General features: G+C 35.9%; 1 protein-coding gene across 1 annotated transcript; it reads right to left on the reverse strand.

Annotated features, from left to right (window-relative positions):
* Positions 1-2,416: 2,416 nt before the first annotated feature.
* Positions 2,417-20,339, reverse strand: lpcat2 (lysophosphatidylcholine acyltransferase 2). Its single transcript, XM_038302945.1, has 14 exons — positions 20,087-20,339; positions 19,659-19,801; positions 15,432-15,649; positions 15,004-15,116; positions 14,577-14,637; positions 10,067-10,125; positions 8,276-8,310; positions 7,987-8,041; positions 7,817-7,899; positions 7,411-7,536; positions 7,153-7,306; positions 4,985-5,083; positions 3,352-3,493; positions 2,417-3,143 (listed from the first exon to the last, which is right to left on the reverse strand). The coding sequence occupies exons 1-14, from the start codon at positions 20,195-20,197 to the stop codon at positions 2,965-2,967; spliced, it is 1,578 nt and encodes a 525-aa protein (XP_038158873.1). The 5' UTR covers positions 20,198-20,339; the 3' UTR covers positions 2,417-2,964.
* Between the last annotated feature and the right edge of the window lie 131 nt (positions 20,340-20,470).

A 20,470-nucleotide genomic window follows, 5' to 3' on the forward strand; every position in this document is an offset into this window, starting at 1 on the left:
GCCATCTCTGAGCCATGGCCTAAAGCCTATTGTGCATCTTTGAAAAGAGCTGAATCATTCCATCAGGAAAGGCAACCTTCAAACCCCAGACAATGGGACAAGATTGGGTGACAAAATACCTGCTGAGAGGTTGTCTCATTGACAGTAACAGGAATCAATTAATTGCAGTGGTAGCCTCCAAAGGTTATGAAAGAAAAAAAAATCAATTAAAGGGTACCATAATTTTTGTTCAGGCCTGTTTCATGAGTTTATTTTGTTATTTTTCTGAGGCATAGTTGAATATGAATGTTGACTTTTATTTGTTCAATTCCTATTTGGGAAGAAATACCTAGCTAAAATGTTGTGTTTCTAGTGATAAAGCACTTTAAAATTTGTATAAGTATGAGTAGAAATGAATACATCAGCTCGGTCTGCTCACTGTTAGTAACATGACAAAATGTTAAAGAGTTTAAGGGCTTTTTATTTTATCTATGCAATAATGTAAAGCATTACATTTTCTAGAAAGTTACAATCATACATCTAGCCTTTAGGTAATTTGCCTTGAACAGACTTTTTAGTTAAATGTCATATATAAAACTGTCATTTCTTGTACGTATTTTGCAGAAAAAGGCAGAGAGCTTTGGTTGAAATTGATGCACCAAATTGTGGCAGATCAGTTTAATGATCAGGGCCGTTGTTTCTGACCTTTTCTTCTTACAGGTTGACACAGTGATTCCCCCAACCAAATGGGGACTTGTGTCCCCATATAGTTGTGTGTTTGTGTTCACAAACACAAGCTGCTCATTCACTCAGATCCTGAGGAGACCAAATCAAATTACCAACACATATCTCCCACAATCTACTCCGACAGGATCACCCTCCGGGCAGGGCTGAAATGGATACAGCAATATACAACCATTGTAAAAGAGGCAGGATGGAGTGGCGTCGGAGAAAGAGAGGAGATCGGGCACTGTGGGTGGGGAAGAATCCAAACTGTTGTAGCTGGCGACAAAAGGCAATTTAATTGATTCCATGGCATCTCATCAATTTTGATCAAAATGAAATTAGCCTCTGTACGTCTGAAAAGGTTAAAATAAATTGAACAAGGGAATCACAGCTGGTAATCACAGTTAGTCTAACAGGAAGTCTTTAATAAGATCGTCTTTCACTCTTTATTTCAGCCTCGTTTTTATGTTTCTATTAATATTGGCATGCATATTCAAATTTCGCTTTCAACCATGAACAAATATGAGAATTAGTTCAAGCTGGCAAAAAAAATAATAATAATAATGAGCACATGCTAAACTAAATAGGCTGCAGTGTTCCATTTGAAAATAATAATTAAAAGATGAAAGTATCAAGGCATCAAGACTGGGTTTATACAGATGCTGAATAAGTATAGCACACCATAAGCAATAATTCAATTTCCATTCTGAAAGGATATTGTCTGGACTTTGGATGAAACCAAATAAAAAGATGTATATATATATATATATACTTATATTCATATATCAACAACAAGAAAGATGTTGTCACAAGACAAATATGATTTAATTTAATATTTCTACAGCAGCAGCTATAGCAGCAGTTTACAAATAATTTAAAAATAATACCAGGAATTTAAGATTCTGGTTGCTCATTGTTTAATTGTTTTAAACATCCCTGCTTCCTCGTAAAAGCAAAAAAAAAAAAGTCATCCATGTTAACATATTACATATGTAACTAATTTTCATTTTCTTTAATTTATCAAATTCTTAGTTTATCAAATAATCTGTATCTAAATACATTTATAGAAATATTAAAATATATATATATTTTTATTTGTTTTGTCAATTCCTGTCGACAGAGGTTAGTTTATTAGAAATATATTTATTGTCCACCCAAATACATCTATTTACACAAAGAAGATTCTAATTGTGATTAATCAGGAAAACACCAGAAATGCAGACCTTAATTCTTATTTTACAAGAACATTAAACATCAGATTAAATCCAATAAACTCACAATAAACATTATTAAAACTCCAGAGTTGGATTGATACACTTCACCAAGAACAGCTAACTACTGGCACCTTGTGGTAGTTTTAGAGAAACATCATCACACCTGTGGCCCGTTGAACCAGTAATTATACATTTCTCAGTGAAAGAATACCACAAACAGTAATAAAGAAGACAAAGAATGCACTACCATTCTGTTCTCATTTAATCTTAAAAAGGCAACGTGTGCAATATTCCAAAAAAAAAAAGGAGTTTACATGATTTGCAAACCGCTCTGCTAACTAAAAAACAATGTGGCTTGTTAGACTCAAAGCTTTATACCCCACAGGAATATGCTGCTGAGAAGAAGCACTGTTAGCTTTTTGCTCACAAATTGCCCTATTGCAGAGCAAACTTCAGGCTAATTACACGGGCATCTTACTATGTTTTTGTCCCTTAGCGCTGTAAAAAAGTGTAAGGCGCAGCATCTATGCTTATTGTAAACATAGCTTTAGTACAGAATGTAAGAATGGCTCTACAGGCTGGAAAAGCTCTTACGACAGCTTACTAAACAATAATTATAAAGCAACAAAGCAGCAATGGGACTCTTTTCTCATAATTAAAGATGTGTTTGTTAGGCATTTTTTTTCTTATGTAAATACAAACCACAAAAACAAACGACAAGGTAACAGTGCAAGAAAGAATGAGGCTAAGAAAACAAGCTTAAAAACAAGATTCAAGTATATAACACAGTAGGACTGACTAATTGCTCCTGGATATAAATTATTTCTAATAGACACATTTTTTATTTCACACCATTTATCCTATCACTCTGCATTTGAGGACTTTATTTAAACTCTATAAGGCACTATTTAAAAAAAATAAATAAAAGCACTTAAAATAAACCAAGCGCTTTCATTTTCTACTCGAAAGGCAACATGTTGGCATGTGGTAGCCGTGTATATGTTTTTTTTTATGCCAGTGCAATTAAGTAAAGTTTACAGTAGTATCAGTCATCTTTTTTGTCAGATTGGCTGTCTTCTCTTGTTTCCCCTGATTGGATCTGCCCGGTTAATTCCAGATCTCCCGGCATCGCCTCTTGAATCGCTTGGTATCTCTGAAGCTCCAGGTAAGTCGTGAAGAGTTTGGCATACTCAGGATGACTCGAGGCAAAAGCATGAAATTCATCTTAAGAAACACAAGTAAAAAGAGGAAGAAATAACTATTAATGTCCAGTGTAGCTAAAGGCATGCCTGGAGGTAAAGGTGAGGATAAATATATCTTTTTTTTTTTTTTTTAAGACAGTCCAATGTCTTCGCCAAAGCACATAAGACATCTGGAGCATCTAAATGCTGAAATGCAACTTGACTTGACAGAATTGACAGAATCCACTTACTAAAGGTGATGAAACCAGAAGAATCTGCATCAATCTCCTTGAAGAGCTTGGTCATGTCAAGGTCTGAGACACCCAGAGCTGAACGCAGCAGAGCGTTAAACTCATCAAGCGTGATCTTGCCATCCTCATCTGTGTCAAATAGCTGCAACAGAAAAAGCAAACAAAAGCTTACCGGTACTTTATCTTTCTTTAAAATTTTGGCAGGCATGGCAAAAAGGAATTAAAAACCATGATGTTATGAGATAAAATACAGAGGTTTAACTTATCTTGAATTAAATGTGAGCAGAAAAAGGTTTCAGTTACAGTAAATAAAAGCAAAAAAAGATGTTTGTTCAAAATTATATCTGGTCACATGTCTGGCAAAATGACTCCAGGAGACACTTTCTGTTAACTTGATATTGTCCATGCCTGTCTGTCTCTGGTTTCCTGCTGCTTCTGACTGCTGTTCACAGACAGTAATGGCAGGGCAGGGAACAGAATATTTCTACTTTCAGCTTGTTTTCATCATTATTTACTTGGAGAATATTGTAAAAAAATAGAAGCAGTAAATAAAAGTCTTAAGATGGAAAATTAGGGCCAAAAAATATATGTTTTTTTTTTTTTTATGGCAAATAAATAAGTCATAATATTACAAGAATTAAGTAAGGGTCTATAAAACGAAAGCCTATAAAATTCAGAGTGAGATCATCATATCTTAATGACTCCATCGAAGCATTGTTCTCATTAAAACAACATGTTTTCTTATAATATCAAGACTTTTCTCTCATTTTATTAAAGGCATTGTGGAGGATTTTTTTAAGAGACCCACCCTGTCCACTAAAAAAAATAAATAAATCCACGTGCAAGAGCATGCACGAGTCTATTTCTCCTTATGCACGCCCTGTTTAAAATGTGCTATTCTCAGAGCTCATATAAGCTTTCTGCGTCCACTTACAGTGGGGACTATATAGTGGACTTTATAGCAAAAGTATTTAACCGACCGTTCGGAAGGATGATCACTGCTTTTTGCTCGATTGTTCATGTAACTCCTCCACGTGCCTTTGTTATGTATGTCACTGTTGGATATACTCCCAGAATTCTTTGCGAGGAGAGCTCTCCACGCAAAGCATTCTGGGATATATCTAAAATATATCTTTCTTTTCTTCTTATACACTTCGTAGACACTTTTTCTCCTAAAAGCCCCGGCCATCTTCTAAGAACCGCGGTGAGAAAGGTGAGCTTAGATGACTGTCTGAAACCGTAGCTCACCACACATATGTGGCTGAAAGTGAACATGCGGAGAAAAAGGTAGGACTGCCTTATTTAAACATATCACCAGAAAAAGAGGACAACATATTTAGATGATCTACCTGGAAATAAAAAATAATTCTCTATACTTTTAAGGCTTTATTATGGTAATATCATAACTGTATTGCTGTATATTAGGACTATTCTTGTATTATCATTAATTTATTCTATGACTTTATTCTTACAGTTAATAGAACATGTCTTAGTAAGGGCCTAATACTCCATTGTATCTAATGCAATAAGTCAGATGAATAAAAAAGTTCAAAAAGCACAAGTATTGAAGGAGTCTCCAAAGGTAAAAAGCAGATTTTAAAAGAAAGATACATGACTGACATTCCGATCCTACCTGGAAAGCCATTTTTAAAACATCTTCAGTGTTTGCTGGTCGACACAAGATGTTGACACCGATGACATACTCCCTAAAGTCAATGGTGCCATCCCCGTTCTGCAGCGTGAGAGAGTTTGCAAGCAAGTATTACATATTTGACAATCCCTTAATCACTCATGCTTTATTTAGAATTCATAAAATATTTCTGTAAGGTAGATTAGACTTGTTCAGCACCCAGAGTAAACAAATCTGAACATGATATCTGAGGATTTGATTCTGGTTTTCAACTAAAAACTAAATATTTATTGGAAGAACTTCAGATACATAAGTATTACATAAAATCATTAAAAAAAATTGCAATATAAAAGCACTTTTTTATATAAATTCTAATGTATATCAGAGTGTTTGTAACTTCTCAAAACGACTCTTAAAAATGTAACTTTGATTACACATGAGACATGCTGATGTAATACTTTAAATATTATAAATGTCTTAAGTAGCTTGTTTTGCACTCGACGCTTAATAGCTGCATTTAATTCTGATAAGAATAATTTGCCAAAACTATACATGAAAAAGTATAATGTTGTCAAAGCATGATCAACCTGACTTGGGAGTATTATTAAGGTCGCAATAAACTTTTCAGGAAGACTCCAACTCAAATCAAATTGTATTTCAGATCTTCTCCTTATTAGGCACACATGCAGTGGGGCCTGATAAGAGAGACTAACGTTCTGCTCGCCTTGCTCAAACATCACTCTTGACAACTATAAAGCAACTTTTCAGGAAGCAAAGCACTGAACGTAACATATTTTTAAAAGAGTGACTCGCAACTTTTTCCTGTGTTGTTTGAGACTTTGGCAACACCAATTAAAAGCTCAGATCGCTCTGAGCTTACTGTCTTCAGTGAGCAGCGAGTGCAGCTGTGAGCACCTTCCTACTTTAATAGGCAAACTCTGCCTGCATTGAGAGGAGAGACAAGATCGACATCTGTCTCTCCATTGAAAATGAGTCACTCATGAGCAAAGCTTTCACTAATTCCAACCTAGATTACCAAGCGGGATGTAAATATAATGTAAACACAATCCCTGATTTAATGGGCTTTTTTCTCTTAAACTGTTACTCTTTTATAGATTATAACTGATTTACACACAGCCTTTACTCATCTTATCTTATGGTTCAATTAAATAATATAATATTTATATTTGATGCTTAGATCAGTTAAAATTATGAATATTTAAAACTATTTTACGGAGTACATGATTTTAGTTTTAAGCAAAGTGTTTATAAACACTTTCTTCGTTGTCAATAATAATATTCCTTCTCTTCTAGTTATAAAAGATACATTTTATTTAAAATATTACGTTTAGCCTTTGGTTTATATATAAAGCTATTTATGTTGTGTTTCTATTGTTATATTCATTTTAAAATACTTATTCATTTTATACTTGTAATTTTTTTGTGTGCTTTTGCTCAAAAATGTTTCAAAACTAATATAACACTGCTCATTTTTTTCATCCTTTTGTTTGAAAAAAAAAGGTATGGATAACTGTGTCAACGAAATACCGCATCTAAAGGGAGTATTTCTACGATTAATAGTAGCTAATAAATTGTTAACATTGGCCATGCTACAAAAAAAACGATTTAGTTAAGTTGACGGTGCTTCCCCAATGCTATTTAGTCGGGCCACTTTAGTGTACGGTTGGTCAAAACAACAGGGCGGAGAACAACTACTTCTTTTGTCACTTTAAAAGTGACATGAATAAATGCAAAAAGCTGTGAAACAGCTAGTAGCTGGTACTAATAGCTCAGACCCAAATTATATCATATTCAGGTAACCATGGCATTGTGAGAAAGACTTAAATTGAATTGGAAACATTTGCCTTTCTGATTAGAGTAGGAAAAACTGTCCAAACAACAGATATTATACCGAAACAGGTGAGGGAGAATTACAGAGCTGCACTGGACTGGACAAACCGACACATAGCTCCTAAAAACTATTTCATGACAGATTAACAGCTTTGCGGAAATAATAGGTAAATTTTAAACAAATTTGGTCTACTTAGATGCTGGAACATGTCCCATGTCTAAATTTAACATAATGCATGGACGCTTTTTTTTTCTTATTGTGCTAGAGTATTCAAAGCTGCATCGTGGGATATTGAAACTAACAGAACAACAGTCCTCACCCTGTCAAATAACGCAAACAGCTCCTCAAGAACAGGGTTGACAGGCAGTTTCAGGATCTTGGCGAACTCCGCAATGGTGATGCGTCCTCCCTTGGAGGAGGAGGCCATGGCTGCAAAACCCTCAAGTTCTTTTTTCACACTGTCCCATTTTAGACTATGAAAGCAAAGCAATACAATTGGTTTAGAATAATTTCAAGATATAACAAAATGGAGCAGAAAAAAAACATACATTTAAACATGTGATTCAGATTGTCTTACTTGAGTTTGCGACTAATCTTGGTGAATTCCACCAGACCAGCCTCCATGGGGAGGGTTAGTTCTCCAGCTGAGATCATGAGGCGACAGTCTTCATAAGTGTGGTCTGTTACTGGAACACCCAAAACCCTAAAAGTAAAAGGGTTACCAGTTAGCCTTAATACTATGGAAAGAGCATTCTGATATGTAGAAATCTCTGATGGGATGTGTTTCTTAATTTTCCTTCCCAATTACATGAATATATCATCTTAGTTTGTTTTTTATATAAGTCCCTCTTCATTAAGTAAAAAAAAAAAAATTAAAAGGGCGATTTAAAACAAGGTAAGTGTTTTATATCAAAGCTTTCAATGCCAGAAAAATGAATTCCATGAGTCTTAAGGTAACAGCCATATTTACAATGAGCACGCACTTGGCCATAGTGTCTCTCACTCTGCTGGCAAACAGAGCAGGGCTTTTCTTCTCCTCCTCTGCGGGAATGTGGGGTGGCAGGAACTTAAAAGCAGCACAAAAAGGAGAAAAGAGTCATAAGGAAGGTAAAGCAGAAAGGCAAGCACATACAGTAACATGACAAGCTGTTACCTCAACCTCCACTGTGGTGTAGAGCTGGCACAATGTTAGCAGCAGCAGCTTCTTCCTATTCATTTTACAAGGAGAACAGTCCAGAGCATGTTCATTTACAGTTATATTATTAAATATTATGCAGTTGCAATATTAAAAACTGCTGCAAGTTATTCATCTCAAAATAGTCTTATAAAACATGAGCATAGATTTCATGTAGGGTTAGCATGACTTTTTGTAAGGAAGTAAAGCTTATTTTTAACCTACAATATAAATAGTATCAGTTAAATATGAGATGAATCATACTTACGAGCCGAAACCTTGCCAAGTCCAGGTCACTGTATCCTAAAAAGCAAACATAGCATAAAGCAAAGTCTAATTTGCCTACAAAACAGAACTGATATAAAATTAAATAAACAACCTAGCAGCTATAGTATTCAGCTAAAATAAGGAGAATCCATGTTATGCCTATGCAACTGCACAGGTATTTTGTTTAGACACATAAAGTCGTTTCAGGTAAGAAAGTTTTAGATTTACTTTTTTTTTTCATTTACATGTTTTAGATTTTTCAAGTATTTTAATATCCTACCAAGATAATCTGAGTGAACAAAGCACGCAGTTTTAAAAGAAACAATACTTTACAAAGCATACTCTCATGGGGCCAATACAATTGTTAAGACTTCAGCTAGTACACAGTAGAGACTGACACAGGAGTGGATTTTCACTCCTGTCCCGTCCCACTCCCACAGAAAAAAATTGTGTCCCGTCCCGATCCCGGGCCAGAGTAGAAATCTAAATCCTGTCCCGTCCCACTCCTGGTGAAATTACTCCCACCCCCATCCCACTCCCATTCAGAATGACTCCCGCTCCTGCACCACTCCCATTCTTGTTGTTTTTGAGCGCGGGTGAAAAACTCAGAGCGGAAGCACTGTTGGCTTTTGGGTCGTGTAGTTTTTTTGACTCGCATTATAGTGTAGGCCTCAAGGAAAAAAACTACAAAATGGCGGCTCCAGTACTGGATTTTTTTTCTTTCTATTTTATGTTATTTTTTGGCATCGATCCTAGTTTTTTTTAGTTACTATTGGTTTGCTCCCGCTCCCGTCTGCTCCCGTTAATGTTTAATCCTGTACCGTCCCAATCACGTGATCGTTACTAATACTGACTCTCATCCCACGGGAATCCCGTGACCCGTGGGATTCCCGAAAAAATGTCAGTCTCTAGTACACAGGATAATTGCCTTCATGCCATGCCCACCGCACTGAAGGAGTAAACAATGCAGAAAGTGCCCTGGACCAAGAAGCGATTGTAAATACTGTAAATCTACCTGATGTTAACTGATAAAAATGTTTGGTGTTAAAATTATTTCATTTGTCTAAAGTAACACTATGTTTTAAGAAAACGGATCTGGGCTTCCTGGCTGCTCAGTGGCGCAGTGGGTAGCACTGCTGTCTTGCAGCAACAAGGTTCTGGGTTTGATTCCCGGCCCGGGGTCTTTCTGCATGGAGTTTGCATGTTCTCCCTGAGCATGCATGGGTTCTCTCCGGGTACTCCAACTTCCTCCCACAGTCCGAAAACATGTAAAAAAACATCTAAATTGTCCTTAGGTGTGAGTGAATGGTGAATGGTTGTTTGTTCTGTGTGTCTCTGTGTTGCCCTGCGATGGACTAGTGACCTGTCCAGGGTGTACCCTGCCTCTTGCCCAATGACTGCTGGAGATAGGCACCAGCACCCTCGGGACAAGCATGTCAGATAATGGATGGATGGATCTGGGCTTCCTACTATAAGAAAAGTTGATTCAAATTAACAAACTGCTAGGACTACATCCCTCTATGCAACATGAGTGTCAAATTTTCATGATCCTCCAATATACTGAAATGCCTCTTTAAAGCATGACTTCACCAAATCAAGTTCATTATTACAAGGTTATCTTTCAGCTACTCTACTGAAGATATTTGCACCGGTTTTCTCAAAATATAAGCGTCCAGCACTGCAAACTATAGCTGCAAATTTGCCGAAAGATATTGTATCACTGCCATTTTGTTCATCATTATAACAAATGGTTGAAAACATTAGTTAATATAAAGCAATTATCCATACCTACCAGTTTATTTGGATATCGAATAAGAACAGGCTGCACAGGGACCCCTGGGATAAAGGCACCTACAAATAGGATAAGATGGTCATTATAAAAGAATGACAAATAGGTCCGTTTCAAGAAGCAGGTTTACCGAAAACTCTAAGTTCTCTAAACCTGAAAACAGGGAAACTCTGAATTTTCTTTTCACAAAGAGAGTTTCCTCACCTTCTGTTTCAGTCACCGTAGTAACATTCTCCCAGAGCTAACATGGTCGGTAGCAGGTTTTCTTCGGTGTCTGCTGTCTCCACTCTCTTTTATAGCCTATCACGCTGTTTTATTTCCTGATTTAGTCAGATTTTTGTGCACAAAAAACATATAAATATAATTCACTAGGTCCGTTCCACACATCAGGTTTTAAAAACAAACACTGCATGACAGTTTAACAAGGATCTTATTAAAGAACTTTTTCACAGAGATATTTATAGCGAGAGGATTCTACAACTCAGTTGACAGGGAGATTACGTGTTTTTGGTTTGTTTAATATGAGAGAGATGCGGATCATTTTATTTTGTTATATTTACAGTACAAGAACTACTGAAATTATTTTCAGATTACACATATATAGGGGGAAAAGGAATTACTTTCGGATTTGGATTCACTCGCTGATAACAACCTCATGAGCATGCAGGCACAATCTGAAGCCATTCTATGGGACTGATAGCAGCTTATAATGGCCATTTATTGGAATGATAACATTCGAAGCATGACTGCATATAGCCACTTTACTGTGTAAAAGAAGTCTGAATTAACATATGGAGGGATGCATGAGATGATCCACAGATCCACTATATATTAGAACAACGTTTTTAGGCTTAATTTTAACCTGCTGCCAAAAGGTTTCAGCTAAATAGATACATTGAATTACTGCCATTCAAGCAATAATCCTGCAATATGTTCATGGTACCAACAGCCGTTTTGATATGTATTCCTGATATCTGAAAAAATATATATTTTTTTTCTTAGTCTAAATGACTATTTAAAAAAAAAAAAATAATAACATTCACCACATCCAGTGGTGTCAAAAGTTCACACATTTGTTACTTAAGTAGAAGTATAGATACTGCAGCTTAAAAACACTCTGGTAAAAGTAGAAGTATCAACTTGACCTTATTACGGTACTCAAGTAAAAGTGAAAAAGTATGTGCTCCAAAAACTACTTAAAGTATAAAAGTATAAAGTAAAGTAATTTTTCGACTATTTCAAAAAATTCTTTGAGATAGGGCCAAGGATGAGGAAGGTCTTGTTGGTCTCCATCTCCCGATACGCTCTCACTTGTGTCCGACCTTTCAGACATTTAGAAATGTTTTTCTGAATCCAACATTGTGGCATGGCATAGACAATTGTCGTTTACAGTTTGAAGAACACCTGCTTGCTTCTGATGATTTCCTTTAACTAACCAATGAGTGTTTGCGTTATACGACTCATCCAATTACACTAGTTTTCACTAGATGTGGATGGCACCGATGATCTGCATTGGATGGCACACATGACGTGAAATATATATTTAGAAACATTAAACCACGGGTAACTAATAAAAAATCAATGGGGTCCGAATAAAGAAAATCAACCAGTAAATGTCAGGAGACATTTTTAATGATCTGTTACTTTAAACAGAGTTTAACACTGAAATAAAATGACGTATTTATGCATTCATGTTACACTGAATAAAAAAAAAAAAAGATGAAAAAATAAAAATAGAAATTGCCAAATATTGCATCCTGTTCTATCTGAGAGGAGTTGACACTAGTATGACTGTATTCCTGTATATCCATCACTAGTTAAAAGACAAGATTCAGCAAATGCAAATTCTGCCTGTAAAACAATGACAGTGCAATTGTCGCTGTATGATCTGAAGCCTCATTTGGAGCTTTTAAACAGGCTTTTGAAAAACTTTGATAATTTGCTGCTGTAATATTATAGATTTTTTAGAAAAAAATAACAGAAACACAATTATAGAGCATTCAGTATTATAAGAAAGCCCACACTGTTTCTGAATAAATACATCATTTTATGAGTTCTGTTCTGTTTTTGTCTCTTTCCTTGTAAGTCTGAAATGTCCCATGCTCCTGAATGCACCATAGCTATCTGACGCTCGCGAATGCATCACACTGGTCTGTGTAGATGCGCGTTCGATTTTCAGCTGAAGACAAAGCTTTGCAGTTTTAAAACCCACGTCGGCTAATCACTGTTTATTGTTGTGTGTGAATAACAAGAGACTACAACAAATAAATCAGCTTTACCTCGGACAAAATCTTTGGATTTAATGTTGTTCATAACATCGCAGTCCGCTAATCTGTGACCTGTGCTTTAAACCGAAGCCAAGAGTAACGAGTAACGTTTGTTTTAAAAATGTAAGGAATAGAAAGTACAGATACTTGTGTGAAAATGTAATGAGTAGAAGTCAAAAGTAGGAGGAAAAATAAGTAATGGAGTAAAGTATAGATACCTAAAAAGTGTACTTAAGTACAGTAACGAAGTATTTGTACTTCGTTACTTGACACCTGTGACCACATCTAGAATAAACATTCTGGATTTCTAGAAATTAATTTCAGATCTCCATACTCCTAATATTACTGGTCAGCATTTGCAATATTGTAACTATAAAGAAATGTTTTTCAGATATCATAAATACATATTCAGTCAAGCTGATAAATGTCAGAACGGCCACTAAAAATGTGTAAACATTTCTAGATATATGAAACTTAATTTTTGCTAGTTTCATTTTGTTTTTTTTACTCTCTAAAATTCAGTTTCTGCTATAAAAATTTTATTTAGAAAATGTATTATTACAGGTAGGCCTAGGAGTGTGATTTTAGTCAGGAAGAATCTTTTTTTAGTGATCTACAAATTGAACAACATAGAGAAGTGCTTTTAAAAGATATAAAAAAACGGCCTGCAGTAGTCCACTTCTGATAATTTTATGCATTAACTCGAGCAACAATCTTCTCCTTCGCCACCCTCCTCTCCTTAATAGCTGTAGCACTGTTTCTCTGTCTTTTAACAATTTTTTGTTTTATTTCATTTTTTTTTTTTTTTTTGCTTTTCTGCATTAAAATCTCCAGAGGGGTAAAATAGAAACTTCCTGTTGCCTGTTGTCTTGGTGACTCGTCAAATCGGTGCTCCATTGATAATGGCTTTTCATACTTCTTGCACACGAGCTTAATTCTGAGTGGACCTACCAGTAGTTAAATTTGATTAAACTAATTAATAGCAGTAAGCAACAAGCAAGAGTTGCGGATTTGAATCTAAATTTGTTCAACCTGCTTCATGAAATGGAACCCTTGTTTAGACATAACTCATACCCTAGAACAGTGTTTCCCAACCTTTTATGACTTGTGTACCCCTTTGGGCATTTTGTCTTACTGTACGATGAGAACCCCTCTCAGTCAAAAGTATTAATGATTGTAGAAAAATGGAACATACAATAACTGATTAGAAAATAAAGACTACTTTACTTAATCTTTTAATTTGAGCATTTAATTCTTATCATTGTATTCTTTCCATCTCAAATAAAAAAAAAACCAACAAAAATATGTTGGCTGGGAATTAGTAAGGAATCAAAATAAATACAAATTAAAATCATAATATAAACCCGTATTTATAAAACTGGACTTCCTCTGAGTAAGTCCAGTATGTATAAATACATTTAAACTAATCCTAGGCTGTTCTTTACTTCCAGGATGTTCCTTTGCTTGTTTTGATGTGTCACAGCTGAAGGTAAACTCACAGAAAAACATACTTTCTGGTTAATAAAAACTTGTTTAATTTTATAGGGTCCTAATGAAGCAGAACAGATCCCAGTACTATTTTATTTTACTACCTACAGTAAGAAAATATTTTCCTGTATCCCTTGCAATACCCTGGTCGACCATTAGGGGTACCCCTGGGAAACACTGACATAGAGCATGAGGAGATAAGATATTCGTGACACTAAAACCACATAAGAACATAAATTCAATATTTATCAAAGAGAACAACAGGAAGAGGTTTTTGGTTTGGTCTCCCTTTTACTAGGCTTCACATCTAAAACAGAAGCACAAAGAAACAAAAAAAAATGAACAGGAAGTGAGGTATCTGCTCTGCATTTTTCTTCGATCTATTCTCTGTTTCGGTGTTTTACTTAATGTAATCAGTAACATCTAAGCAAATTCTAGATCAGTCATTAAAATAGTGGACTGACAGGAATGTTAGGATGCAACCAGTTCTAAACCAGAGCTGAAAAAGCTGAACATTTAAAACCTTGTTTACATTTTCCATATATTAGGCCACCCATGCAAAGCTTTAAATGTGCAATATTTTCACTGTCGAAAGTAGCTCATTTGTCACATTTTTGGCTTCAAAGATTTGAACAGATTTAAACATCAGACCAAAGTAACCTAAGAAAAAGGAAAATGCCTTATTAAAATTGTGATTTAATCTATAAAACATCCTACTAATATTAGCCTACTAAATTCACAGGTATTTTAAAACCTACCTTGTTTAAAAGTGATGAGGCATGAGCGATTTGTACATGTTCCCTCTGGAAATATTAGCACCTAGAGTTGAAGACACAATTTTGTAATAGCTGTCTACCATGAGCATTTAATTGCTACACAGTCACAGTAAATAAGTTCAAATATTCAAAAGTTTATTCATTTCAGTAACTCAGTTTACGTAGGGGACACAATATATAGATTAATAATAAGCAGAGGGATGTTTTCAAGTCTTTTTTCTATTAACTATAATAATTTTCCACTTAAAGCTCATTTAAACACATTTAAAATGAAAACATTGCATCAAACCCCAAAAAATGCTTAATGCAAAGTCAACTTAAAAAGCGTAGAAGTGTTGTTTTTATAGCTAGATTTAATATGAAACATGAAAACTCATGTAGTGTCTGTTTTTGAAGTGTGTTCCCAAACCTGCGGCCATCGGCCCTCAGACTTAGCTCTACTTTCGATGGCCAGTATTGTGTTCTTCCTGGAGTCTGGGTCCTTTCTAGAGACCAGCACTGGTTGGAGACAGCGGACAAACCCTGCAGAGACGGTAAAACATCAGCAACAACGCATCAGTTGTGTCTTTATTGATGAGGAGAAGAATCCTGTATGTAGAATTGACCCCACATACAGTATCATACATGCCTCTTGCAATTAGAGGAATGTAAAAAGACAGTGTGAAATTATGATGTCAGATGAAGTGCGAAAAGAAAAAACACACAAACCTAAAATAGTTTCACACTTATGTAACTTCCCAAGTTCACACATAAATTTCAAGCCCTCAAGCACTCTTGCTTAAAAAAAAAATCTTTTTTTTTTTTGTCAAACAAAGGCATGGTTGAGAAATGTCTTACTGCCAAAGATGGGCATAGCCAGGTTCTCAACCCGAGAGACTGTGGAGGGCAGGCCAGATACAACGCACGCAATCCCATCGTAAAAGGTGGAGTGGGGGGCCACAGCCAGAATGGGGGCCTCGATGTTGCTTGCTTGTTTCCCCTTTACCACGACTCTGAAACCCATCGAGAAGTAATAGGCCCTCCCCAAGGCGGCCATCACTCTTTTACACATGAACCTGTAAAAAGCATAAATGTGTGTTAAAAGATTGTTTTTATTTATTTTTTTATAATAAATCTACAATTAATGGAATCAAGAAACAGCTGAGTTAAAAAAGATAGCCCATATCAGACGAGCAAAGTTAGGAGGTGAAAGCTCAAACTGAAACACTTGAGCAAAACAATAATTGGATCTGTGCATTTTTTTCTAATATATGGATATTAAAGCTTTAATATTTGTGCAGGAAGCTTAAAACAATGGAGCGCTGGTTAGAAAAAAAAAATCTCAACCCTCGTAACTGATATGCACTTTTGTTATGTAAAGGTTTCAGATTACTTTGCTGTATTATAACACCAAAGGGTTTCCACATCAACGTTGATAAGGCACAACCAGTAACCATGGGGGAAGTGAACAACACTGATCTGTTTCATCATAGAATCGCTCAATTGACAGGACACATTGAGTAGCAAGTGAACATTCAGACCTAAAGGCTGATGTAACACAGTCAGAAAAAAACAGCTACAGTAAGATTTTGAGGCAGTCAGACAGTGGCTGAGTAGTTGCAGTGAGATGAGACAGAGGATCTAAAAACCCACAGCCTTTAAAGGATGATCTCAGTCAGGTCCTATTAAGAGCGGTTCAAGAAAGACACAGTGATGAACATGGGACAGGTTCATGAAAGGCAATGGCTAATGGGTGTGGATAGGGAAGATGGACGCCTGCTGTCTGAAGAAAGTACAACTAATAAATTGGTAGCAGGATCCAAAGGTTAGCATTGGTTAGTTGAATACGGGCTGCAAAACTGCAGGTCAGAGGTCAGAAACTTGGTTTCTTCATAATCTGTTTAATCTGCATTTCTTTTTTTCTCTAAATAATATGTTCTCTCAAGTTTCGGGTTGGTCAATGTACCATTGACCCAGGTATTGCTGGAGGTTTCTTCCCGTTTAGAGCATGCATGTTGCTACATGAGGTATGAGGAATTGCTGCATCTTACACAATACAAATGACAACATGCTCCTCTAAGAGTTCATGGTATAAGTCAGTGATCTGATGTAATCGGGTAGGTTTACTTGAATGGAAAACCTTTTTGACCAATTTAAAGAATCCAAAGAACTAAACAGCTTTTTTTTTCATTGCTAGGATCAGTTTTGGATCTGTCAGGATCACTATATTATATTAAAGTTAATTTTTTTTTTTTTTTTTACAGTAAATTCATTTGAGATGGTATTTGTTGTGAAGTGCTGCTACATACCTTAAATAATCTGAATGTAACTTATCTTAATTATCTTTCAGCAGGATATGTCCTCTGTTCCAAAGTAAAAACTTGGGAGATTATTTTAGGAGCTTAACAAAGATTTGTAGGTGTTTATTTGGCCCTAAATCCCCCACAACTCAAACTAATCAAGCATCTATGTAATGAATAAGTTGGATCGACGACTAAATATAGTGAAAGTCGACAAAATGTAAAAATATGCAAGCATCTTAGAGCCAGATATCATCACAGACTAAAAAAGCTTTGATCTAGCCCTTGCATGATGAATCATGATGATTTGACAAAAAAATAAATAGTGAGAAGTTATTTGGTTGATTTAATGCCCTATCTGTATACACACCTTTCCTTTTTACGTGGCGTATAGTCTATTTAATTACTGCATGCCTGCGCTGTGTCTTTAACACACAGTGGTCACATGATCAGTGTGAGGCTTCAACTTTTGCAGTCTTTTTCTTAACTGGTACAACTAGGTAAAACAATCCAACTGATAATTACACACAGAAAGACAAGTTCAAGTAATGATGTACTAAAAGCATCCTGTGTTTCTATATATGTAAAGTCTTGAAAAATAAGTAAAAGCAGCATTTCCTTTTTAGTTCCCCTTAAGAACCCTGAAATAATACTCACTATTTCCTATCTAAGAGCTGTAGGAAGCTGAGGTGATGCATGTGGGGCAGATATGATCTTGATCTTGATCAGCAGTAAAGCATGCACCAAATTTGTAAGTTAATTCAGTCGCTATTATTTGAAAAACTTTAGACTTCTACTGTTTCCATTCTATAAATGACAAAATCTACTTCTCCTTGCTCTAGAATGACTCGCATATGTAAAGTGTTCATAAGCATGATGAGAAATTGTATGTAAAAATACTCAGAATACGTTTTTTTTTAAGCCAGCTTATTATACACATTCTAAAAATGTTTCAAGCTCAGCAGGTTTGTGTTAATCTATTTAACTCAAATCTTTACAATGTTTTTACACATGAAGGGTAGAAAAGAAGTGGAAACATTTGGATCCAACTGTTTACCTGTAGGGCATGAGGTGGGGAATTTGCATAAACAAATGATGGCCCACACCAAACTGTTGTGAAACAAATAAATAGGATTACATCAGGTTGCATGTCTGTATGGACTATATTCAATTTTCAGTCATACAGTTGCTATTGCTAATATTTAATACTTCATAGTAAGTCTGTGGTATAGTACACCAAGGATTTAGGAGGTTAGAGTTTCAAAACCGCCAAGCACTTATGTCATATGGTTCATGCTGTTTAATCTCAGTTTAATCCAAGGGGAAAATGCCAGCTAGATTAAGGCTTTTCTTTCTGCAGAATGGAAAACAGTAACGCAGTGTGGCACATCTTGCTCATGTTAATGTGCACTGTTGGTCAGATGTCTGAAAAACGTCGGCTCTACTTCTTTGTTTCTAACAAAAACAAAATTTAATATCTGTACATATTTTCAGCAGTTAAAAAAATCAATGTAGTCAAAGACAAAAAACAAAGAGAGCACCATCAAACATTTGTTAACGAACAGGTGGCTTGTCTGTAAAACAGCTGACTTCTGACTAGCTTCCTAAACTGATAACCTAATTATTAAACGGGGTTACAGGAAGCGCTTTCATTTGTGGTACTCTATAATGTGAATTTCGATGAAGCCGCTAATCGAACCACTTCTGGTATTAGCTCTATTTACTTTGTTCTTTAACAAAGAAAATACTCCTGTACCAGAGCTTCTGTGTTCTGTTCTGTTGTTTTCTTGTGTGTCTGGTCCATCCTAATTCCAGTTGATTCTACATCCACAGCAGTCTTATAATCAGTGGTACTGTCAGGGGTATCACTAAGTTAGAACAGTGTTTTTCCTTTCCACTGTCACTACTTTCTAAGTAAAATCAGACTGACTTAATTAGTTTTATTTGTTTTCATCAAGAAACCCAGGCTGCTTTGATGAGCTCCTATAGCTCAGTGTGAAAAACAGCTGATCCCAGGCTGATCTTTACTTCCAGGATGTTCCACTGCTTGTTTTAATGTGTCACAGCTGAAGGTTAACTCACAGAAAAAAATACTTTCTGGTTAATAAAAGCTTGTTTCATTTTATAGGGCCCTAACAAAGCAGAACAGATCCCAGCACTATTTTATTTTACTACCTACAGTAAGAAAATATTTTCATGTACTAAGTTAGAACAGGGTTCTTCCTTTCCACTGTCACCACTTTCTTTCTAAGTAAAATCAATAAAATCAAAATATTAGATTTTTGTTGCTAAAATTGCACAGATTACTTTGTAACCTAATTTAACAGCATATTACAGAAACTTTGACAATGTAAAATTAAAAATCTATATGTCTATATTACTGAAGTTTGCTGGCAATTGTTGCTAAATATATACAATCTTACAAAATGTAAAGCAAGTAATAAGCACTTAAAAACTCATACGAATGACTTTAATTCATGTGAGTTTATTCTTGGTGGAAGAATTTAATAACTGCTATAAACAGTTTATAATAATTATGTTAATGTTAACTTTTTGAAATATTATTATACTAGGCCATGCTAGCAGGAAATTATGTAACCATTTTTTTTCCCCCAGCCAGGAACTTCTCTGAGCTCTTTTTTAGTCATTCCAGTTTCTCATTTATGTATTTTAAATGACTAATTCTGAAATATGGAAGAGTATAATGGTTTGGAGTTCCTCAAGGCAGGTGCAGCTCAGATGGAGGCTAAACTGAAGTGGGATGGGATGCTGTATCCATAGTTACCGTCTCCAGCCTGACATTGGCTCCACTGCTCCTTTCAGAGGTTGATTGAAGGTGATCATGAAAGCTACTGGCCAAGTCACCATCAGAACCAGAGACATCAGGATGACCCGAATAGGCACCAGAAAGATTCCCAACAGGAAACACTGCAAGGAGAGATGAGAATCATAAACATAGGAAGCCAAAATAACACAAGGGGGAAAAAAATCCTCCACCGCATAAACTCATTTATAGTTCTCCTGAACAATCACCATCATTGTTGGTGCTTCTGCAGCAGATTGTAAAAGGCGATTACAGGCCCGGGTTATTAGCCCGTGTGTCTGTGTGTGATTTCATGCATCAACAACTTAAGCGCTGCGTTGCCAAAAGCAACAACTACAACTTCAACGCCTGTTTTAATAAGAGCACTCGAGCAACCACCATATACTCACTTTAATGACAGCAGTTTGGGTTAATTTTGTGTCTTGAACGAACGGATTGATGACCGGAGGTAGGAGCAGAGATTGCTGTCTCGGCAGAGGTAACACTCGCTGCGGCGGCATCCTGCACAATCAGTCCGTCTGTAAAACAGGCGTCACTGCGCCGTTATGTTCTAATCACACTTCCTTTAACTGGCGGGGCTTGTTCTCTTTTTTTCCCCCTCATCAGGCGACCGGTGGAGCTCACACTATAACAGTGCTTTGACTAAAGCGAAGCTCCACCTCCAACACGACTTACCCACAATGGTTAATGATTATTATTTTTGCTTCAAACCACCAGATTTTCTTCGTTTTTCTTTTCGAATGTAATTTATTTTACATAAAACAAAAAACACA

This window comes from Cyprinodon tularosa, unplaced genomic scaffold, assembly GCF_016077235.1.
Source record: "Cyprinodon tularosa strain WSP-4 unplaced genomic scaffold, ASM1607723v1 ctg50, whole genome shotgun sequence".
NCBI lineage: Eukaryota > Metazoa > Chordata > Actinopteri > Cyprinodontiformes > Cyprinodontidae > Cyprinodon > Cyprinodon tularosa.

Coding starts and splice junctions, on each gene's coding strand:
- lpcat2 (XM_038302945.1), bottom strand. CDS start 20,197: ATGCCGCCGCAGCGAGTGTTACCTCTGCCGAGACAGCAATCTCTGCTC. Junction 8,311..10,066: donor TTCGATATCCAAATAAACTG/GTAGGTATGGAT, acceptor TTTGCTTTTTAG/GATACAGTGACCTGGACTTG. Junction 8,042..8,275: donor ACTTGGCAAGGTTTCGGCTC/GTAAGTATGATT, acceptor TAAAATGAATAG/GAAGAAGCTGCTGCTGCTAA.